This window comes from Pseudopodoces humilis, chromosome 10 (genome assembly GCF_049639895.1).
Source record: "Pseudopodoces humilis isolate 2021_Gansu_Grassland_sample_001 chromosome 10, ASM4963989v1, whole genome shotgun sequence".
Taxonomy (NCBI): Eukaryota; Metazoa; Chordata; class Aves; order Passeriformes; family Paridae; genus Pseudopodoces; species Pseudopodoces humilis.
The window spans coordinates 26,589,313-26,614,059 of record NC_142209.1 but is presented as its reverse complement, the minus strand read 5'-3'; the positions used below and the strand labels follow the sequence as shown (position 1 = coordinate 26,614,059).

General features: G+C 41.7%; 1 protein-coding gene across 2 annotated transcripts in view; it reads left to right on the top strand.

Annotated features, from left to right (window-relative positions):
• Positions 1 to 24,747, top strand: part of LRP8 (LDL receptor related protein 8) — a 176,702-nt gene that overhangs the window by 97,612 nt on the left and 54,343 nt on the right. For both annotated transcript variants that reach the window (XM_005521175.3, XM_005521174.3), the window contains exon 3: positions 7,219 to 7,341. In XM_005521175.3, coding sequence (XP_005521232.1) covers positions 7,219 to 7,341 — 123 coding nt within the window. The remainder of the gene's footprint in view (positions 1 to 7,218; positions 7,342 to 24,747) is intronic.

The window sequence follows — 24,747 nt, the reverse complement described above, 5'->3', positions numbered from 1 at the left end:
TGTCCTTAATTTCTCTTCTGGAAAGAAGTGAAATTCTGCTTTTCCTATTGGTGAAACACAGTTTGTAGGGACAAGTGCTGCATTCATTAGACCAACGTATATATTTGGTAAAAAACAGAGCAACCTTTGAGCATACAGCCACTTCTTAAAGACTGAAATGACAACAGAAACCTGAGGACAGGTTGGGGGGAAATATTTTTCAGTTTTATCTTGATTTACATGAGTTTTAGGAAGAAAATTCAGGAAGAAAGGCCTGTATTTGTTAGTTGAAGTCACTAAAATTTCTTTACTTAGTTTTTAGTTAGTTTATTAGGTTTTTTTTAGTTAGTTAATTTTAGATTTTTTAGTATTTTTAACTTAAAGTCACTTAAATTCATGAGAACAGTATGTTGTTTCAGCGTTCTGCTTTTCATAGGTTTCAATTAGGTTCTGCCATTTTCCTTACATTAAATTCAATATTAAATGTGAAAACTGATTTAAATAATTCTAAATAGGAGGCCTAAACATACAGCCATTTAAAATGCACAAAAGTGGATACCTTTGATAATGAAAAATCACAGGTGACATCTCTTTTTCTTCTTTTAAAGTCGTTGGTTTGATTTGATTGATCTGAGGGGCTTCAGGCTCTGCAGCTGCATGTTTTGATTACTTGAGCAGCAGCTTCAGGCAGCCCCAGAGCCTCTGTCTGGGCTTCTGTCAATGGGACGTTGTTTTCTGGGGCTGTTTCAGGGGGTCTTGGGGAGAAGTTTCTTTAGAATGTGTTTCATGTGGAGTATCAAAGGGACCGTGGTCTGTGCCTGAGCACTGGCTCTTTGAGGGGATCTGATTAATCTTGCTTTATAAAAGTAATTGCCTGCTGAGATGGCAGCGTCAAAAGAAGTGGCCAGATTCAGAGAATGGTTAAATATTCTCTTTCATTACTTCAAGGTGTCCTTAGTTGTATGAAAATTAAAAGGACTTGACGATCCACATCCACTAAGATTTCCTGACACTTCGACTCTGGGATCTTCTCTGTTGCTGTTTTATAGCTCCAAACCAGCACATTCCTGGGATTCCCATGCCAAGGATTTGGCAGTGATGGCAGTGGCAGAGGGGCTGTGTGGGATCAGGCTCCCAGCACAAGGTGTTTGGATGCCTGAAGCAGGGAATGCAGCACCTGCTGGGAGCAGGAAACCACTCCAGGGCGGGTTGTCCACGCCCCCTGTGACGCTTCCTCCTTTGCAAAATCAACAGCAGCTACCGAGAGGACTCGGGCTGTAGATGTAGGTTAGGATTTTCAGATCTCCTTAAGGGCAACTAAGACATCCTTGGGGTATAAAATCTGATCAAAGAATTGGGGATCAGTAACACAGATTCTTTTTGAAGGGCAGGGATGCTGTCAAAGTATGTGGCTATGGCTCAGTCTCCTGCTCCAAGTGTTTTCTGAGTTTGGGAGTATATATCAAGTTTGTAGTAAACATAACTTCAAACTAATTTTTTTTCAATTTTTTTCTTCTGTTGCTGGAAATTTCTGTTTGGGAGTGGCATTTGCAGTGTCCTGGTAGCTGTGTTCGTGATTCAGGAGCTGACCAAAACTGAAAACAACTGTTTGCTGTTGAGTTTGTGTAGCCCAGAAGGTTTCTGGAGCTTAATCATGAGCACAGCCCTTACCTTTCTCTGGGAAGCAGAAAACCTTGTTTGGGCCAAGCCAGTGATTGAGCTGGGGTATGTTTTGTTCACTCTGAGACTGGAATGATGGAGGTCCTTAGGAGGTGCAGAGTGACCCATAGTAACGATGTATTTTGTTCTGGGAGGAGCTGGCTCCCATCCCATTATACATCGAGCTGTGGTTGGCACCTCTCAGGGCAGAGTGCTGCTGATGGGCTGTGTTTAAGCTCCTCAACTCATGCAATGCTGCTTCTCTTCTCATATGGAGCTGCCTCTGATAAGCCACTGATCAAAGTCACCATTGAAGTTCCCCAGCATGGAATGAAACCCTGTTTTGTGAATTTCAGTGTCTGGCCTACCATCATCTCCCCATTATCACATCCTACTGGGCTGTGCTATTTTATTTCTGCAGAAGGATCACAGCAAAACTTTCATGGTATAGTTTTTGTACTATAATTTGTTACATTTTTACAGCAGCTTGGGTGAGACTGTCTTCTGCTGGAAGACTGAATATTGGCTGCAAATGAGAGCAGATACACAGTTTGATGGGAAGTCTGGTGTTGATTCAGAAATTAAAATAGGAGCAGGATCTGCGTAAAGGAATGAGGGTAGTTGAACAAATGAAACCAGTTTTCAATGAGTTTGATGTCTGGGGTTTTTAATCCCTAACTGCCATCTTCCCTGTGCCATAAACCCACCTTGGGATGAGGTGCAGAGTGTGGGCAGCCCTGGCTGACTAGCAGCCCACGGAGCAGATCAGCCCTGTGGCCCCTTTCTCCCCTTATTCCCTCTGTGGAGCTGTGACTTTGATTGTTCTCTATTCAGCTCTCAATTTTATGAAACTTGTGTTATTATTTTCCACATTGTTCCCCTCTTATAGAATTGGTAGACATTGCCCAAGAGTTACTGAGGGGAGAAAATAGGGAGAGGGCACAGTTTGCAGGGTCTTTGTGGGTTAACACTCAAGGATGCTCTCCTTGGCCTGGTTTTCTGTCTGGATACACAACCTAGAGTTTGAACAAAACCCTTTGTCTAAAAATCCTGTGTTGAGAGTGTTAGAACTACGTAGGGTTCATTGTCTCATGGGGAGAAAAACAAACCGTCATTTTCAAGTGTTATTTACAGGCAAGAAGGAGTAAGAAAATATGCTTTTATTGTGTGCTTTTACGTTACTGCTGCTGTTGAACAGCTACATAAAACTGTTGATAAAAGAGGAAATGTGTTCATTCTGGTTTTCAGCTGTTGGTTTGGGGAAATCAGGAGTAGCAAGAAATGAAACTATTTTAGAGTTGAGAATTGCTTAATATTAAAGATGTGCAAAATAGGAATAAACAGGGCATGAAGTGGAAATTGAATAGTGGAGGGCCTGGTGTCTTATAAGGAGTAACTGGAAAGATGTACCTGGCTTGTAAAGCCTCTAAAACTGAGGCAAAAGTTAAGTGAGATTAAATGAAGTAACTGAGGGCAGTGGGAGCATGTTGGATTTTATTAGAAAGAGAGAAAAAAAGAATCAGTCCTGGACTTTTCCATTAGATTCATATACCTTATTTGGGTTGGGGCCAGGGATTTGATCTTTCAGAAGTAGGTATTTTTAGGTATTAGAAAGTTGGAAGTCACGTATGTATCTTCCAGTCCCTGCTCCTAGCCAGTCCAAGGCTTATTCCTTTCAGTGTATATTTATTCCCTCCAGTCTAATTAAACGTGTCCCCAATCACTGCTTTTTTATTAATTCATTCTGTAAATGTTCATGTTCAAAACCACTCTCCCTGGGTTCCCTGCTTTTAATTTGCTGCAGGGATGGCCTCTGAATCCTTACTTGCAGTTCAGGATAAGAGATGTGAGTAATGGAATGAAAATGGACATTTTAGAAAATGAGGGGCCATGTTGGGTTTGATGCAGCTTTATTTAAAATTCACCATGTTAGGATATTTTTCTGTCACTGCTGGGTAAAACTGAAACCTTCTTTCCCTCTCCCCTTGCCTTTCTTTCTGGGAGAAGCAGGAATGACTTTAACTAAGGCTCCTTTGGAGAGCGGTCCAAGCCAGGTCTCATTCCCTGTGGGAGCTGAGCCCCGTGGGCACACAGGAGCCACTGGAGTTTCTGACAGGTCTGTCCACCTGCACATGTGGGAAAGGAAAAGCAGGAACTAAAGGCAAATGAAGCAGGAGCCCAAAGAGAGGCAGCCTCTTTGGTGTCACTGCGTGCAGCCGAGCCGGGGAGGAGATGAAAGGCTCTGCGCACGCTTCGGGAGCCGTCTCTCTTCTTGTTCCAGGTATCGGTTTGCCCCCCGAGGAACAGAGGCTCAGGGATGCTGTGACTGCTCACTCTTGTTTGTTTATGTTCGTTTGGAAGAGACATGTGAGCAGAGCTGTCTGGGCTGCTTACGGCAAAGGAAATGGATCTCAGGGGGACAATTAATTTTGCTTGACTATTTCTGAGCCAGGTGAAACCGTAAAATGAACCTGTGTCCTCCCCATTGTCTAAAAGGGATGTATTTATTTATTTTACATTTTAATGCACCACTGGCAATTTATGGTGTGAGCCTCAATGAATTATTGATAGAAGGAAGGTGTATAACATGGGAGATTAATAAAAAGGGTTTTCAGACTTCAAAAAGAAAAAGGAAGGAAAAAACAGAGAGCTGATATTTTAATTAACTGCTCCCTGCCTGCATTGTGATCCCAGAGACATGAGGATTGAGTGCCAGAAGGTAAATCTGGTTAGAAATAAAGTAATTCCAGTCTTGTATTAGAGGTGAGAAATGAGACAATGCTTCAGTATTCCTGCAGTTTGAATAATCTCGGTTGCTGTTTGCAACAGAAAGTGGAGTTATTGGAATTGAGACAGTCTGCAGAGCTCTGACCCAGAGTAGTAAAAGAAAAATGCAAATAAAAGATAATATTTAAAATATAAAAAACAAAAAGCAAAAAATTTTTTAAAAAGCAGAAGTAATATAAGAATCATAAAAAGGTTTGAGCTCCCCCTCTCTGAATCCTGTTCCTTGAAGAGATGAGACAATTTAGATTCAAACAAAGACCAAACACTTCTATCCTGCTGATTTTTGTCATGGGACTGTTGGACCTTCAGGAGCACCTGGGACATGGCAACACTTCTGGATTCAGCCACTGGTGGTGAGTGGTTGTGCCCAGCTTTGTTTTGCCCAAGGGAGGGAGCACAGGAACCTCTCCCAAGGCCCAGCACTGGCAGCAATGCTTTGGTGCCCCATTGTGAGCCCTAGCAAGGAACGGCTTGTGGTGCACGAGGAGGAGCAGGAGGGAACCAAGCCATCGGTGCCACCATCTGCACGCTTGGCCGTGTGAAGGGAACGCCCCTGCCACTCCTCCCTGGGCTGGCCCCTCGCTCCTGCATCCCTGTGTCCCCAAAATATATCAGACTGGGAGACTGATGGCAAAAGGAGAGGTTTGTTTTAGGCACAATAATAGTTTTATTGCTATTTGCATCTCTAGAGAATAAGTTCAAGGACAGTTTTGCTGTACAAAGCAGTATTATGGTATTGAGAGAGTGAGTACAAAACAAAACTTACTTTAAAAATTCTGTCTCCGCTATTACACTGGTCTCTCCTTTCTGGATGGATCTGTGATTATTTAGATGCCACAACCTTCCCCTAAGAGCAGATAGGAATATTTTACCCAGTGAGCTTCCCAGCAAGCCAGGAGAGTGTTCTCACTTCAGCTATGCATGAATATCCTATCTGTATCAGCATTTTTGGTCATTAAATACATCAGATTCATTAAAACTTGCATTAAATACCCCAGCAGTGATGTGCAATAAAGCCAGTTTCACAAGCTCTGGATTTCTAAAAGGAGATATTCAGGAGAAAGTCTTTTCCCTCTGATAACACATGTGCAATGTCTTTGGATGATCCTTAGTGTGACTGGTGTCTTGTAAAGCTCTTGGTTTATATGGAAATGGTTTTTCTATCCTGTATTAGTCCATAATATGTTTCTGAATGGCTGAAGAGAAAATTGAAAATTGTCCTTTTTTTTTTTTTCCCCTCCCATTCCCCAGAATCTGGTTCATTTAGCAACAGAAGGGGAGTAAATGTATGTTCTCTTTAAAAAGTGCACCCTGAGAGATTGTACAGCTGCTTAGTGGTGCTTTGCAGTGTTTTCCTGCTGAATGTCTGCTCAGGGAAGCTGCATGTTTTGTGTGCTAGAAAATCAGTGCTTTATTTCAGCCATGTAGCTGCACACTCCATGTTTCCTGTGTGGGCACGTGAGTGATATTTAACATGACTCCCTTCCTGACAGCAGCTCATGTAGGAAAACAAGAAAGGAAAGTAAAAGATCAAACCCCAGAGGCTTATTTGTTGTATTTAATGCTTTGAAAATGTTTGCTGGAAGAAATATTGATGTAGCAATATGTGTTCACATGACTTGTAAGAGAGAATGGCTTGGCAAGCCCAGGATTCACCATGAGGGCAGCTAAGCCCTGGAACAAGTTGCCCAGGGAGGTTGTGCTGGTCCATCTTGGATTTTTTTTCTTCCTACCAGACTGGATAAAACACAGAACAGCCTGGTCTGACCTCAGAGTCCATCTTGAGCAGGAGGTTGGACTTGGTGACCTCCTGAGGTCCTTCATTACCTGAACTTTACTATGATCCTATTAGGTTGTGAGCAGCTTTGCAGGGGGAAGAGACAAATCACTCTGCCAGTACTTCCTGTGTCAATTGATGGCTAACAAAGGTAGATAGCAGCTAGCCAGAGAGCATTTCACTTCAATGTGGTGACACTGAGCCCCAGCCCTTGCTCACAACTGAGCAGAAATGCCACTGAAGTCACCACTGCTAAAGCAGTGAGCGAGTGGTGTCACATCAACACTGAGACCTCAGCCTGAAGGGACCAAATATATGTAGAATTTTCTCTTTCTGCCGCAGTGGGAAGATGCTGACTAGAATTGCAGAGCAAATGGTGCTGCACCACTGGCACAGAGGAATAGACCAATTAATTGCTTGAATTCATGTCTTGCATCTTTTTCAAGCCCTAGATTAATGCAAGCAAAGCAAAGAGCGTGGAGTGGTTGACATTTCATGAAATGAATGTTAGTGTTTGAAGGAGTACTTTGTGATCATCTGCTGTGGTGACAGATGTACTAACAAGCCATGAATAGATGGCATGGATAGAAACATTATTATTTAGATTATAGTACTCCAAAGGTGATACTTGTTTGTCTTGCCTGTCTGTAAATCATGCAGCATGCTTTCAGTTCCATGATAGCATGGAAGCTTTTCATAGTAAAAGCCTTAGAAAATTATCTTGAAAAAGAACATCCCTGGTTTTTGAATGGCTGGAAGAAGACACAGAAGGGTGAATCCTTATCAAATAATGGAGGGATAAGAGTTCTAGTGAGAACTCTTCATAGAATGGGAACTCTTCATAGGTGTTTCTCCCGTCTGTGATATATGTGGGACTCTGTCCATGAACAAGCAATATTGAATGTGAAATAAATCCTCTTAGTACAGAGCAATCTGTATCGTCCTTGGTGGGGTTGGGTGCAGTGGAGATCTTCTGCACTGTTTATATTCATGCCAAGTATTTTCTCTTCCTGCAGCAAAGAAAACTTGTGCTGAGTCAGATTTCACTTGTGACAACGGGCACTGCATCCCAGCCAGGTGGAAATGTGATGGGGAAGAAGAATGTCCCGATGGGTCAGATGAATCAGAAGCAGCATGCAGTGAGTAGCACAAAGTGGTGTTTCTCAGACATGTTCTATTATCAAAGCACAGAGAAACTAAAGCTGTTGTTCCCAGCACTTGCAGGATGATCTGTCAATTTATGCTTGATCTTGTTCAATTTAGAACAAAAATTACAGACACAAAAGATTCAGGTCATTCAAATCACATGGTTTACAAACTTTCAAATGTACCCATTTTCCAGACTATGATACAGGCAGTGCTGTCTAGTCTGGATTTCTGTCTGCAAGGGAATTGTAAACATCTTGAGCTGCTTGTCAGGCTCATGATCAGCAGCAGTGCAAGAAGTGTTACACCTGGGACCAGGCTTTTTGGAAACTCAGATTTGGTGTTTTGCACGGTAACATATTGGGATTTATCGTCATTGCAGACAGCACTTCTGTTATTTCAGAGGAGCTTTGCAATGTTACTGCGTTGCTTAATCTTCATTTTCTATTTTTCCTCTGAGAACAAATGAGAAAAGCAGCAGATGAAAGATGAGAAATGTACAATAACTAAAGCTGAAAGTGTGACAGATGTTACTAGAGGTAACACCCTTTAAGAAACCAGTAAGTAAAAAGCCATTCTTGATTTTCATGTAATGCATCCTTTTGAGGAGGCCCATTTGTGCCTCATTGTTCAGGAACTGTGTAGGGTTGTCTGATACTGAATTAAAGGGAATCCCTGGGATATTCTAATGAAAATACTACCTTATTTACTATATTACGTAGACTTTTATTTGTGTGCTTACTTGTATCTGCAGAGTTTTTCTTGCCAGAGTAAGAAACTAGTACAGGCCATTCTATTGAATTTCCAGTCATGTACTTCACAAATATTCCCATGACTCAGAAACAGTGTTGGAGGAAGTATTTTATCAGATCTCACCAGAATGGGGTACATAGAGGACTTAAAAATCAACCCTACTTTTATTTTTAATCCTAGTACCAGTCCTACTTTCTCCCTAATTAAAGGAGATGAATGCACTTCTCTTGCATAAAATGAATTGAATCATTTTTGCAGCCTTGTACAGGCTACAGAAAAAATTACCTCAATAAATACATTACCATATTTATGTACTGTATTTGTTGGTCTTTCACCCTGCATCTTCCTTAGTTAAAAGCTGTCTCATTAATGCTACTTCCACTCCCTGATTGTCTGGAGGGGGGCTGAATAACTAAGCAGCTTCATTTGCTGCAGTCTCTGCCTGCAAATCTCATGTCAGAGGCCATAGCACAAGCTGTGGATGGGCCACGCAGCACTGAGATCCCTGATGATTTCTGTTAATCATCTTCATTCCTTTTCTACCCATTTCACCTTTCATTTTTTCCCCCGCTTATTTCATCCTCTGGGGAAATCAGCCTTAAATCTTAAGTATCACAAAAGAAACTTGATCTGAGCCTCAGATTGTTACCATACAGGACTGCTATCCTCAGAGAAAAGTCATTTGTTCCGATTTTTGTGATTTTTTTTCCTTAATTTTTAATTATTTTTTTTTCCCTTCTACTTGAAACTTTCTGAGAGATCAAAGTCTGTGCTTCTCTGGTGGTTCCTCAGTTCAGAAAAATATATAACCCATGAAACATCTTCCTGCAACACAGGAAGAAGTTTGTTCCTGTTCTATTAAAGAAACTAGTGGAATGTTGGGCTTCCCTTGTAATTTGGCCTGTTACTGTAAGAGGCCTGATTCTTCATCCGTGTAAATATTATTTAAGATGAGGCTGTAATGCCAGAAAATGTAGTGACAGGCAAAATGTATATTCATACATTTCAATATACAGGATATTCCTGTATGATACTTCTCTCCAGTCTCATTTTCTTTCTCCCTGATGTCAAGGGGTGACTGCAGGGCCTCTGATTGTCTCATTTTCCTGCTTAGAAATGCAGCACAGCCCTGTGGAGGGTCCTGCCCTGCTGAGCTTCCCTAGGGAAGGGACAGGTTGGGAAATAAGAGATTTCTCACCTCTTTTAAGATCAAACTGCTTTATAAAAATCAGTGGATTTCAGACAGGCCACATAATTGCCAGCACCTCTGCCAGGATCTGGGGTTATTCCTCAGTTAATGTAACACTGGGACATTGTCCATAGTCCATTCAATCCAGGGAGTTTAAGAGCATTAATAATGCTGACTATTGCATTTTAGGAGTACTTCCAGCTCAGAATGTGGTGAAAACAAGGCTGTTCCTCTCAGCATCTAGCCTGCTAGATGGCTTTTTATTTTCTGAATGCTTTTGTGGTATGTTTTTAAATAGTTTGTGCTCTGTTATTGGTAGTTAGGGATGTTGTGTCCACATCTCTTATGCTTGGTTGAAGGTAACAGTTTGTGGGGGTTTGTTTTTTTGGTTTTGTTTTGTTGGTTTTTTTTACAGAACCAAAATTGTACTTTGTACTTTGGTTTTTCTGTTTCCCTAATCAATGAAGTTGCTAAGTTTTGTGCCTAACAATATCCTCTCTAGGGACATCAGCCATTCGCAGGTGTTCAGGACAGCATGACCTCTGTCTTGTTGGATAGGTGAGATGGCATCACAGCTGGCCTAATTTCTGCTGGATCTGAGATGTCTGCACTTTTCTGCCATTCATGCAATTATTATTTTTTTAACTGTGTTCTTCAAGCCACTGAATGTGTCCAGGATTGGTGGCTGAAGGGTATCTCGTGAATCCCACTGAATCCTCAGCTGATGAAACCTCTAGGACTTCTCCCTGTTGTGGGTTTTGGTTCTAGTTGAAAGTTGATTCGTTTCTAGCATGGACTGATTTCAGAGGAGATAGTTATCCAGACTTTTGTTTTGAAATGGGTTGTTGTAAATAAGAAACTGCTTATATTTCTTCATTTTTCTGCAAGACAGGTCTCTGGCACCTGCTGAAGATTTTTGGTAGCTCACATGTTCTCTGCATTGGAGAGCTGACCATATCCAGAGCCCTGGCCCTGGTTTTCATTACTGTCACTAAAAGCAGCCCAGTGTGGCTTGGTGATACCCGGGGCTGTGGTACAGCCCCTGCTGATATACACAGGCTCTGCTTATGAGGATGGAAAGATTCCTCACCTTTTCCTTACCCAGTTTCTTGGAGCTGAGAGAGGGGGAAGGGAAGTAATTTTTCTGACTGAACTAACAGAGACCTCCAGCAGAATGAATGTTATCTACCTAATGCTATTCCAGCACAGGTACTGAATCATTCTGCTTTTTCTACAAGAAGGAAATTTTAAATTTCCCTCTGAAGGATTTGGATTATTTAATCAGTGACTTAAGCAAAAAAAAAATTAAAAGCTCAAGAGAAAAATAGAAACAAATGCTAACAATCAGTAACAACACTGATGGGAACACAAATTAAAGGGCTAGAGCAAGTGAAAATCTAAGCTGGCAAACTCTTGCCTTAGGACATTGTATATATAATGAGATCGAGGAATGCAGAGAGCATAAACTCACCACTTCTTTCTTTTTCAGATATGTGACATTCTGCTGGTTAAGAGCAGAAAATATTGTATGGAAAAGTATAGAGTGTTAGAGGGTAGGGTGTTAAGAGGATGAAAAATAGACTGGGAAACCCTAATTCATATTGCATTTAATAGGGGGATGATTTAATAGGGCAGGTTTAATAAGCAGCAGTTCTGGAAATAGATTTTAAAATGGAAGTGGAATATAAAATCAAGCCCTGAATGTTGGTTTGAAATGCAGCACCAGTTCAGGCACTTCTTTCTTATTTTGAAGTACATGTCACGAGTGGTTCAGGGAGATGTATCCAAACTTGACAGTTATATTTTTAATGGGAATTTTCCATGGTCCCAGGCACTCTGTGTGCTGCTGCTGTGTGTGCAGATCTCTCACAGTGCTGGTCAGTTCTGCCCTCATTTCCTATTAAGTTGCCCAAATGTAAAATCCTGTTGGTAGCATTGATGGTATAGTTCACCCCCAAATGCACAATCCCCTCCCAGCTCTCTGTTCAGCCCAAAGGATATTATGTCTCTATTATTCTTCTTTGATGCAGATCTCCTGCATGACTGAGTGGGTTTGGTGACATTACTGTGCTTTCGTGGAAAAGGACTTAATAAACTGTTCCCTGCCCTTGGAGAATTTTTCCTGGAGAAGGGTGGAGTGTTCCTTTCAGGGCATCACGTACACTGGGCTATTGAATTCAAGTAGCAAAAGAAAAAAACTAGGCCAAATCACCCAAGCACAGCCAGATACCCAGTTTTAGGACCTGGGGCAGTAAAGAAAGCTTTTTTTTTCTTTTTTTCCCCCCAAGGTTAAGAGTAGATCTGTTGGTATAAATGTGATAAGGTGCTGGGGGGTTGCAAATGCAGCGGAACATGTAAATTAAGGACTGTTTGCTGGAATAATCAGTTAGAGATCATTCAGGGAATTGAATACAGGGATGTTAATGCCAGATGTACAGGTGTGCATTTTAACAACACTCCAACTGCACCAACTGGCTACAGCCAGCATAAAATACAGCACTGTCCCCCTGGCACTGTCCCTGCTGGGCCTTTGGGAGCACTGCTGAATTGCAGCAGCTGAGGACCCCATCTGTAAAGCAAATATAGGACAAGGTACTGGATGTGGAAACACTTCTAGAGCCACAGGATTCTCCCAGAGACAAGGCACAAAAGTGGCAGTCTCATTTTCCAGGTGCCCAGACTGGTTTGCAGGGCTAGCGATGAAAGCTTTGATTTGTCAATGTGATCAAATTTATTGAGACAGAATAAAATGAAAACAGCCATGATTGTCTCTCCATGAAGTCATGGAATAATTTAAGACAGAGGTTCATAATTTGGACCTTAGGGAATCATCTAGTTCAATTCCTTGCTCAAACCCTGTCCTTATGTCTGACCACCCCTATTAATGGAAAAAATCTCTTTATCTTGACAGACTTTCCTTTGTTGCAGCATGTGTCTGTCACCTCCCATCCTGTCACTGTACACCTCTGAGGACAGTCTGGCTCCATCTTCACTATTCCCTTCCATCTTGGAGTTGAAGGCAGCAATGATAGCTTCCTTTAACCTTCTCTTCTTCAGCCAAACAAGTGCTGGTCCGTCAATGTCCCCGTATTTGGAGTCTCTCATTTCAGATTATTTTGTCAGATAATTGGCAATAATGCAGTTCTGTAAACAGGATACAGGTTTGTTCATTCACCCTTGTTAAAGTTTTATCACATCCAAAATACAACTTGAACATTAATTCATTTCTCTGGTTTTAAGGTGCCACTTAGCTTCCAGGTCTGTTTTGCAGAGGGTTCCAGACTCCTGAGAACTCCTTTTCTATGGGAGTGTTTAACAGTAGAGATGGATAAGACTTTTTGAGCTCTGTCCGCAGACCTGTAGTTCCCTGGGCATGGTAGCTTACAGTCCCTTTTATTCTAAGTGTACTAATTCTTCACAGATGGACCTTTACCCCTGCTTGAACCATCCCATCTCAGCCCACTGCTTCCCAAACAATCCACAAACAGTGCCTGGAGTGCCTCCAGGTGTGTCCTGACTGAGCAGCCCTAAGCCAACCTCAGTATCTCAAAGGATCCTCAGGGACTAACACGAGAAGTCTTTGACAGAGTAAGGAATCAAATCCAGTTTTTCTGCTGTCCTGTTCCTTTTCTTGAAGCGTGAAATTATTCTTTTCACATCAAAGGAAATTCAGCAAACTCAAAGATGAGTGGTTTATCCCCAGTAGTGGGATGACTTTGTCTGTGGCTCATGGGCAGTGAATTACATCTCCTTTTTGATGATGATTGCATGGCTTTGGTGATCTCAGCATTTTACTTACCTAAAGATGTAAATTAATTTAGGATTTGTAATGATTGTGCTGCAATTCTACCAATGCTGAAAAGTTTTTAAGTAATACCTGTACAAAATGTGTTTTTCCTTTATGGGAATGTGTTAGGAGCTTAAGTCTCAGTGGTGACCTTTGCAGAGGGCTGACCAAGTTCTGTAGGAAAACCAACTGAAAAAACCTGTCTGTTCTGATGTTTTTATTGTTCTGTTCTTGAGCAGTGTTGTCTTGTGAGGGAGTCACTTTTCCATGTAGCATTCTCTGCTTGGACATTTGCAGTGTTTCCATCCCCCAGATCAATTTTGAGCTTTCACTTGTTGTTGACAGCTACAAAGTTTAAACACCAACATTTTAACACTTCCCTATTGGTCTAATGCATTCATGCAGTTTATAGACAGGAGTCGTCATAAAAGAGTTGGATGCTGCCTTTTTATGGCTACAATTAATCTTGCTGTTATTTCAATAGGAGAGAATAGCAGGGAAATGAAAGTTGAGTGTGTGAAGCTCTTGTATGTGTAATTATTTAACAGATTATAAATATTGAACTACTAAAAGTGTAAAAGGTTTTCAGAAATCTCAGGTAGCTTCTCATTGCTTAGCGCTTTTGTTTTTTCCATTATCTTGCTACTTGCTTTCTGAAATTCAGATTACCTGATTTTTAAATTTATCCTTTTGTTTGTTTGTTGAGGGAAGGATGCAGGAATCACAGTTGTTTTTCTGTATTATGGCTGATGTGAAAAGGAAATAATTTCTGGGAATCAAAGGCAAAACATAATTTTCAAATTGAAATGTTTTAACTGAATGAAGTAATATTGCCGTGCAAGAGCACAGACAACAAACCTTTTCTCCTTTTTTAAATGGGTGAATTATGGTGTGAGGAAAATAAGTGAATATCAAATTACTTTATCTTAATGTTAATGACATTGAAATAATGTATTTAGTATTTATGTAATTTAGTATCATAATGAATTGTATGTTGAAGCTGTGTTTCCTCCTTCTACCACCTTTTCTTTAATGGGTATTTTTCCTCTTTCTCTGTTCCTGCAGTTGTAGGATCCTGTTTTCATTCACTCCCACTGAAATCTTTTGCAGTTTTAATAAGGGTCTCATGACACTCCATCCTGCTTCCTTTAGGATTAGGACCATGATTAAGACTGGTTTAATATGCAGTCTCTGCATGCTTTGGTAGGCAATTTCTGTAATTTAAGCCTTGCACTGGAGCTTTTTAATGCCTGCAATGCTTTCAGCGAGACTGTGCTCTGGGGTGAGGGTCACAGCCAGCACTGCCTGCACGTGTGAGAGTGGTGTGGATCCTCCCTGTGCCTTTGCGTGTGCACTGAGCCTTAACCAAGGCTTGGCTTTAGCAGTAGCTCCAGCCTCTTTTCTAGGGACACTGTGTTCATGACTATATTTGAAGTGACACGTTTCAGCTCACTCTTTTTGTCTTGTATTTTAACGTACTACAACACATGATGAATCCTTTGCATTAAAATGCAGAGAACTGAGTAGCTTCATTAGAGCACATGTGGGGCTTGTGCCAGTTCTTGCACCTTTTTTCTGGCCTGTGCTCATCATCTTACCCTGTCACTGGAGCTCTCTAAGCTGTATGAGACTGTGATTCTCTATTTTGGCAGAGGTTGCAAACATAACCACACTTCTCTTTTTTTCCTGTACAGGGATTAACATGAGTACCATGTTTGATAATCAATTTCATTTCTAGCCACTGTGTGTGCATTTACATGTTTAAAATGATATGTGTGTATTGAGAAATATACATAGACACACAGAAAAGAACAATTGGTCATTCAAGTATTGCACCAAGTATATCAGCCCCATGTAGAGTGTGACTGAGAAATAGCAATCAACATACTGAATTCTACTGGAATTTGCATTGCTGCTTCACCATTCCTGTCTTTAGACATGTTGCAAGTGTCAAACTTAGAGCTGAGTTGTGAGAACCAGCAGGGATATTTGTAATGAAGTCAAGGTGTAGGTGGTGAGGGAAAGTCTTTTCTTCCCAGCCACAGGTCTACACATCAGTGTTCTTGTGCAACAGCCCGAACACATTCAATTAAAATTGCCATTTAAGCTGCCTATTCCATCCTCTAAAAAAGAAAACAGGTGGGGGTTTCTTTGTATGTATATAAAAGATGAAATGTTCACTCCGAGATAAGAAACACAATTATTTAATAGCACCAGAGCCTTTTCAGACTTACTTTCTTTCACACATAAAAGAGTGAGGACATACTAAAATTTATTAAATCTATGCTTGTCTACTGAATCCATTTTTTTTCCCCCCTGGTTTCTTCATGTCCTCTTGGTTCCTTTGAGCAGCACTTCACTTCTCCATACCTTTAAAACCTCAGAAGAGTGGTCACTTTAGCATGGAAAAAAAGAGCATCTCCCCTTGGTATGACCCATGTGCAGCAGTGTCCTCACTGTGGCCATGCAGGTGCTGCCAGGGATGGTTTGGGATGGCCTCTGTGGGGCTGCTGAGGCTGCTGGGACACTGCACTCAGTTTTTTCCTTTGTGGTATGAAGTTTTAGGAACTGCTGAATGCTGTTTATTTTATTCAGTCCTTTGACAGAACAGAGAGGAGATACTGTCCTGACAGATATGTGGTGTAATACCAGTGTTACACCACCCTCAGGCAAGCTTTTAATTTTAATTTTAAAAGTACAGACTTCCGGGAGCAGGAAAAAGTGTTTTACAGTGAATTTTGGCAGTGTCCTGGAGACCTGTATAATTTTTCTTTCTATGATTTTGTCACTCATCTTGGCAGGTTTCATTATGTTTGCTCATTGAGGGACCTTTTGTGCCTTTTTTTCCCCTCGTGACAAGGAGCACTTTTGCGACCATAATCTCTTTTACAAATAAGTCTCATCTCAATGCTGCTCAACTCCTTTATCCTTTGTACAGTTTTGTCCCCCTAGCGTTCTGTGCGGCTTTTTCCTCCCTGTTTCGATTAGAGAGCAAGAGAGAGAGAAAGTGAGCCTGGGAGGGAGGAAAATGAAGGAGCAGCTGCTGATGGGAGGCTCGGAGCCCCCCTTGGGGCTGTGCTGAGAGCTTGGGCAGGGCCCCTGTGGCTGTGCAGGACCGGCCGCTCCTGATGGAGCCCCCCAGATGGTTCCTGAGCGTTCCCTTTTCCCAGGGCCAGGGATGGCCTTGCTCCTTGGTTAGCCAGGGATGAAAGGCAAGGAGCCACAGGAGAACCCCTCGCTCTCATTTGTGCTGGAGCATCTGCACAAGTGGAGCTGCCTGCACTCCCTGATCTCCCCTGAAGTGTTTGTTGGTGTTTGTGCCTGTCCTGGGCTGGTATCGACAGCAGAGCACCCGCTGTGCTGACAAAACACCAGGGAAAAGGTGATGCCTACTCCAGTAACAGCCTGGCAATTCCAGTTCTGGACTCTTCCCTAGGACCCTGACACCTCCGACCTTATTTTAATGATATTCCAGCTTTTCAGAGGAGGAACTGAAAAGTTTTTCTGCTTATCAATTACCTGTAAGTTCTGCTGTTTAATTTTTAAAAATTGATTGCTGGCATGTTTGAAAACAGCATCTTAAACAGGTTGCTTCAGCTGAAAATCAGTGGGAAGAAATCAAGATAAAAAGCTATTGGTAAGATTTTCTAATCTCTTCGATTTCCCAGAGTACATCAAGCTTTTGTATAGTGTATGTAAAATGAAAAAAACCACCCTGTAATAGGAGATTTAATTAAATGAATCTGTGAGGAAAAATTAAAGTGGGCTTTGGAAGAGCTAATTCAAATACCTCAACTGTTGTATCTCTAGTCAGAGACAATGTTTTGGTTTTTACAAAGAAAAGCCTGTCCACGCTTCTAGTAGGGCTTTTGATTATTTTAATCAATGGTTTCTTTCCAGCTTGCACAATATGTTTACTTCTAAGAAACAGCAATGCTGTGGAAGATCACAATAGAACAATCTATGTTTTTTCTCATAATTAAAGTTCTATTCTGTTTCCATAATTACCTGCTATCTGATATGAAACCTGGAGAAATGGTTCCTGATTCATTATATTCAAGCCAGACAATGAACTAAACAGCTTTTAAGGGATTAAAGAAACATTGTCACCCTTAAAATCACATTTTTAAGTTCCTTTTTTGCACATAACTACTCTACTACAAGCCTATTCTGAATTGTTCTTCTGTCTGATAACCACCAAGCACTTAAACCACCAACTTAAATCATGATTTGTAATTTTAGCACCAAGAGGTGCTGCAGGAAAGTGGAACCAACACAGGTCCTCTAATAGCAGTCCCAGTTTCCCTTGTAATTAAGTAATTGTGTTTGCAGTGTAATTAAGCAATTGAGTTTGCAGCGGGGCATTGCTGAAGCCAGCGGGGTTCTGCCCAGGCTGCGCAGCCACCTTCTGGCACAGAGCTTATGGCTGTGCTGAGGTTTCGGGGGCTGGCAGAGGGATTTGGTATCAGAACAGACTCGAGAGAAGCAAGAAGAGCAATGAAACTGAAGAATAGCAGGAGGAGTGGAACAGAGATTAACATAGTTACTGTACATTGGGCAAAAGCAGCCTCTGAAGGTGGGTTTGAAGAAGAGTGTGACCAGGAAATATGAGAGGATGCCCTGTGCAAAGGGCAGGGTGAGCAGCAGTTCAGGTAGGAGGGCAAGGGGAAGAGCTGGGAGAAGCAGGAGTCTGGTGCCAGTGGTGGAGCACACCTGGTTCTGCCCTCTGTGCTGAGGCAATGCTAGGAAATGCAGTGTGTGGTTCTCAGGGGACTTGCAGGATATGTTGCCACAAAGTCCTGGAGCTACAGGTCTGGCAGTCGAGAACCCTGGGTTTGTTTTGGCTCTGCTGCTGCCTTGTGGTGGGGCCATGGGTGACTGAAGTGGTTAAAAGCATCACTGTCTGCAAAAGAAGTGGGGTCATTTTGTCAAGGCTGCTGCTGTGTTGTCTTAACTGGGTGATTGGAGTATGTCTGATTATATTCCTCTTTGACAGACACCAGCTAACAGTAGGGCTATAAATTGTGATTGGATTTCTCCATTGAGTTAAAAGCTTTTAACTGTGGTACTCTTGGTCTAATTTCTTGACAGGATTTTTTATTAACTGAGTAAAAGTTGAGCACATGGCACATTTTGACTGTTGCTCTTCCACAATCCCTTACTTCAATTTTTCATCCACAGCTCTTCAGTAAGATACTTCCTTAAGTCACTGTTTTCCAAGAAATATAGGTAAGGAATAAAGCCTAGATGTTCACAAGTACACCAGGAAATGTTTACAGGATCCAGACTGAGACTTCTGAAGGAGATTGTCAGTGTTTAAATGCACCCTTTGGGATGCTTCAGTGTAGGCAGCAGCTTCCAGGGTAAATGTTCTTAATTAATGGATTCTAGGAAGCAATTCCTTTTGCAGACTCTCCTTCTGTAGTGATAGATGGAAAGGGGGCATCTGGCCATGTCTGTGCTTTGCTAACATGTGTACATGCATCAGTAGCTCAATGAAAACAGTGAGGTGAACAGGCTCTGACAAAAACTGAGCTTAAGCAACTTCTTCAAAACCATCCTTGTGAATGTTTTTTTTTTAAAAAGTGGGAGTTTTGAATCTGTGTAGCCTTTAGGCATAGATCATCTCTCCCATATGTGCTCTCAGATTTTGCCTCTTGCTGTTGAACTGCCTGCTATAGCTGGATTTCACTGTCCTGAAATTTAAAGGTCACTGTTGTTACTTCCAGCTGCTATTGAACTGGGAGCATGGATTTTTTGGTTGTTGAGAAGTCAGCCCATCACTGCAGAATGATGTTGTCTCAGTAGCAGTGATGCTCCATTGCTTAGTGTGTCTTGAACTATTCCTTGTTATGTTTTGTGAGCTGGAAATCTTGATTGAGAAAGTTTAAAGAGAAATATTTTGGCAGAAGTGTGTATCAGGATTATGGAGAAAATTGAGAATTTTCATTGTTCTTTTCTTTCCTTCCTTTCATTGTTATACCTTGTGGGAGTAAACATTATACCTTGTTTTACTTGAAATGCAGAATTGTTCTTTGAAATGGTACTTGGAATGCAAACCAGAAGAAGTAACAGATCTAAACTGCTGGTGGTCTCAGATCGGTGGTAGCCTGAATTCTGGGCACAGTTTGAGTCCTAATGCACAAGATTTCTGTTTATTTAACAGTGGCCTTTGCATTGTGCTTGTGCATAACAACTCCTATCCGCCCCTCTGAGTTCAGCTTTAGTTTCCACAGAGTACTGAGCAAGGAATTTCCATGTGTTTCTGTTTTCTTTATGAGATTGGAGCCCATGATAGTCTCAGCATAAGGTATGAAACATTTATTATTGTTTTTTAAGGTTGATTTTAGGAGCCAGTCTGTGATGTGACTGCATTTAGTAACATAAATGGAAGTCCTTTTCTTTTTGCATATATTTAAGAAGCTACGAGGAGTTAGTCATGGTGAGTTCTAAATACCAGGGAGACAACCACTGTGAAAACATTGCAAAAGGAAGTAGCTTGAAGCTATAGAATGATGTTTAGAAAAGGCCAATATAAACTAAATAAAAATATAATCCCTGTTATACATAATAAATGAAGAAGAAATCCCTAAAATTATGTAAAAGAATTAAAAGAAAAACATGTCTGGGAGTCAGGTTCCTGCAAAAAGTGTATCCAATGACTATGCAAAATCAGGGAGGAACTTCAGAGCTGTGGGGTCAGTTCTTAACTTTACATAGCCTAACAACAATTTTGTATATTCTTCTCCTTCACTTGGATTTTTTTCATTCATCTCCTATGGTTTTGGTTTGGAAAAAGCAGTGTTTTTTTCCAGAGTGTAAAGCAGCTGCCACTGGAAGCTGTCATGTTACTTATGTTCCAGAAGGAGTGAATGTGTCCCTCTCTGCTCATCAAATATTTTGAGAACAAGGGCTGATGTTTCTGGCTTTCAAGACACATTTTCTCTCCTCCTTAGCCAAATGAAAAAATTTTGTAGTTCAAACCCACATATGTGCTGACTTACTTCCTCTGTACTATAATTACTTAAGCACTTTCCCAAACTCTAGAGATCTTGAGAGATCAAAACTGGCTGGATGGAGAGAGTGGAGAGGTTTGAGAGGGGAAGGAGGAACAGTAGCCGCGAGAGTGATGTTTCAGTGCATGGTTAAGGCAGCCAAGGATGACACATGCCAGTGCATACGACCACAGATGCAGAAATCTGTCTTTAAAAATACAATTACTACATGTGGAGCTCCAGCATATTTTGTAGAGTGCAGTGTTTTTCAGCTAAAACTGGACCGACACAGCAGAGAGACTGAGCTGACCAAGTCATGTTGTTCTGTTGATTGAAAATCAGCAAGAGCACCACATGTCCTCTTCTGTAACAGGCTCACAGAATGAGTTTGCTTTTCTGTATAACCTGGGTCACTGAGACTGGGTGCATGCTGGAGTCTGGATGCTGAGGTGATTTATAGGCTGGATTGAATATTCTGTGTGGCCCCACAGTGTTATCTGTATTGAAAATGTAATCAAGTAATACTTTGAACATTTTTATGAGCACACTTCTCTAGGCATAGTCAATCAGGATATCAGGGTTTTTTCAAACATGAGGAAAGGAGTATTCTATTTTGCTGATTTCACATGGCTACTGTTATTTTGGATTGTGGTTTTTGTTTGTTTTGATTTTTTGAACCTAACAGAATTAAGCACTCTTTAGGTATCCAGACATTTTTCATACTTCAGTTGCTTTTTAGGGGTGATGCAAGAGAATATTTTCTTCACATGCTGAAGGTTATATTGGTTCAGCTCAGCCTCTGTATTAATTCCAGCTGGGGATCATGAGAAATGTGTGTTGCTCTGGGACTGAACTGTAATTGTGACACGGATCAAAATCTCTGCCAGGCTGTTCTTTCCCTCTCCTAAAGCAGATTAGCAGCCTGGCATCTGTTTTCTTTGGGGAAGATGGCAGAGATGCCCAGAGAGCAGAGGAGCTGCTTCACAGCTGCCCTTTGTGCCTTCAGTGGAAGTGCCTGTGCTTGCCAGTTGTGCCATGTCCCTGATGTTGGCGGGCAGAGCTGGTGGCTTCTGGTGCTCCTGGCTTTGGTGTGGAGCAGGGCTGGGCCGGTGCTTTGGGTCTTGAGGCAAAGCTCTTCAATCTGCTAGACCGTTTCCCCATGAGCTCCACGTGTCTTCACTCCTGAAGTTGCCACTGGGAAAGACCTACATAAAGACAGCTCTGTCTCATTGTCAGAGAAGGTTTGGAAAGGGTTGGGCACTCTGAGTACAGTTATTTAAAGTTCTGACATCAGAATCCCTCAAGTCTTAGGTAGCTGTATAGGAAATTATAGCTGACCTGCATAGGAAATGAGGTGTACTTTCAACCTGAATGTCATAAAAATTACTTTATCTAGACCAAGTGCAATCTTATCTACTATACAGGTGACAGAACTTGGTCTCGGAGATCTATTCTGCTTCTTTTAGTTATGGTAGGTTGGAAAGAAAGTCTTCCTGCTGAAAGCATTAAAAAATCATGTACCAGCCCTTAAGAACCACATTATGCTGTATTTCTGTGAGCTTTTCTCCTGCTTGCTCTGTGGGTGTGATTCCTGCAAAGTTCAATCACTGAGTTAGCAAATACTTCAGGAGCACCAGAACTTGTGAATTAGATTTCTCTTCCATTCCTGACTCCTGTTCATTTACGTCCTGAGCTTGATTGACTCTTTGGTGCATAAGAGAGTAAGAATTCCAATTAAAAGTTTCCCCAGTTTCTTTGTGCATAGATTGTCATCCAGTACAGGCTGGGCTTTTGATGCAGCCTTTTCTTCTTTCAGAGCATTCTGCCCTGCCGTGTATTTTCACTGAAGATATAAAAATTCCCCTCAAGATATATCATCTTTTTGTTGTTTTATTCAGTTTGGCCACTACATTTGGTTATGAGGACAGAGAAGAAGTTTTTTTGTGGGGGACGCATTCATTGTACATGGAAACTGTGTTTCTGTAGGAAATTAGTGTAAGAATCCATAATACTGAGAGTTGAAATTATTACAGTTTAGGTACAAGGGGGAGTTAGGTAATAAATTCATTGAATAAGGAAAGCCAGAAACAAGCATGAGAATTTTGTGGCTAGGTGTAGGAAGGTATCTTGGTTTGAAAGACAGACGGCTGCTAGGGAAGGCAGGATCTTCCCTTGGAATGAAAATGTAATGCTCCCTCCCTCCGAATTATTTTAATTTTGAAATCAAGGGGCTCTCAGGCAGAGATCTGGGGATAGGAATAACAGTTCTTTACTAGTGTGTAACAACAACAACCACTACAGCATTAACAAGAAAACAGAACCAGGGACCCCGTGACAGCCTTCTCGGCCGAGATGGGAAGGGATGGAGGAGAGGCTTTGCTTCACAAACCCCTCGGGCGGGCAGTCCCGGTGCTCCTGCAGGGCTCTGAGGAACACTCAGCTGGAACAGCAGGGGTGAGCTGAGATCCCGGGCCGGGGGATGAGGTGGATCAGAAGCTCTGTGGTGGTGCCTGGCACTGGCACTGCCCGGCAGGACAGGGGTGCGAGGCACATAGAGGAAGGAGAAACAGCAGCCCCATCTGTGTTATGGCAAATTCCTTTCCCCAAGCAACAACAGCTCCGTGTTCCGCTCTGAAGCCGAAAAAGCGAGCCCCGGCTGCCCCCGCCCTCCCTTTCCTGCCCCCTTCCCCCCGGGCCCAGCCGAACTCTTTGTCTTCTCAAGCACCCAGTAAGTACCAGCAATCCCCGCAACTAATGGGGAAAATTCCATAGGTGAGAAGGAACAAAAGGAAGGACACCTTACCTAATAAAAGGATTGTAAGGAATTCTTCAGCTGTATGTAAAACATCCATATAGTGTGATGAGATCAATGGTCTGGTCAATGAGAGTGGAAGTTAAGCTGCAGTGGCAGAAACTGAGTAAATACTGAAAGTATTTCTAATTTCTGTTCAGAAAGAAGAGGAAGAAGTTGCATTTGCACATTTAATGACATGCCTGCTACTCAATAGCAGCTATTAAAGGTTTGACTTTTAAAGCAGAAACACTGACAAATTCATTGAGGGACACAGCCAGTCAGTTTTCTGATCTATATTTCTGTTTTCTTAGAACTTGCATTACTGTTTTTTGCAGATGTTGGAACACTGGTGGAAGCTTCAGTAAGTTAGTAAAAGCTGTATTTTTAGGGTGGTTTAAAAGGTTAAACAGAGCACAGTACAGAACCTGCTGTAGGAGGTCTGCAGCCCAAACCTGGAGTTCCTGACTGCTACAATAACAATTCAGCTCCAAGGCTGTGTGTGCTGAACTGGCTGTTGTTAGTTTTGGACAAAACCACAGAGAGCCTGATAATGGAACATAACACATCAAGATTTAAAAAAAAATTAAAAAGTAAAAAAAAAAAAATCCGTGTCAACATGTTAGGGAAAACAAGAGCTGTGTCACTTCTCAGTGGTTCTTGATTGAATCATGACCTTGTTAATAAGATACTGTGAATGTTAATAAGCTACTGTGTGTATTTTGTGATATGTGATTTGACTTAAACTACATTTTTCTAACCTTTATGTTTGCAACATAATTAGAGGTCGTGCTAAGCAAGTTGAAGAGCAGGTGGTTGAGAGGTGGTAAAAGACATGGGCAGCTGCTATAAAGTGGAAAGGTTATTAGACAAGGGGCTGTGAACAACCTTACAAGGCTCACATGATTGGAGTTGAAAAATAAACCTTATTAGAAGGGTATTTGCTATTTGATTTATTGAAGAGAGGGTTGACAGTTGCCTTTATCAATTTACACCTGTCTCTTTGGTTTTATCACACAATTGTTTCTTTAGCTTAGCAAGAATCAGCTTGATCCAGGAAACTAGATAAGAGAAACACAGATAAGATACAGCTCTTAACAGTAGTGGCAAATAAAATGGACTCACTTGGACAGAACTCCTTACTGACTGAAGTCTTTAAATCAAAATAGGTACCTGTCTCAAAGAGATGCCGTTGTTTAAACGAGGTGTTGATGTAGAAAGCCTTTGCTGTGCGAGCATTTAACAGTCCTCAGGCTTTTTAACCATGGGAGGATCTCTCAGCTGCTGCACACAGACAGCAGTGATGCTCACAGTTTGTAGGTGAAGGTATTTGGCCCAGCTGCTGCAAGGCACGGCAAGCTCTGACAATGGAAGAAACTCCCCCTCCGAATCATGGAATACTCCGTACAAATCACTGGGAAGGAATTTTCAAGGCAAAAATTGTGTTGTTCAATTAAGGGAACTCCACAGGTGGGGGAGAACCACTCTTCTTTGAGAACCCCAACCATGGATCATTATTTGAAGGTCACAGAATCACCGATTTGTCAGGGTTGGAGATCATCCAGTCCAATGCCACTGCCGAGGCAGGGGCACCTGGAGGAGGTGACACAGGAACATGTCCAGGTGGGTTGGGAATGTTTCCAGAGAGGGAAACTCAACAACCTCCCCAGGCAGCTGTTCCAGTGCTATGCCACCCTCAGCATAAAGAAGTTCTGGAAAATGTTTCCAGAGAAAGTCATAGGTATCAAGAAATACTTTTTTTCTGTTCTGTGATCCTTGGAGATGTGTTTTCTCAGCACATGGAAACCAAGAGAAATCTCTGAGAGGTGCCAGGTCACATAGATGGCAAACATAATTGGGGAGATTTTGCACATTGTAGTAGCT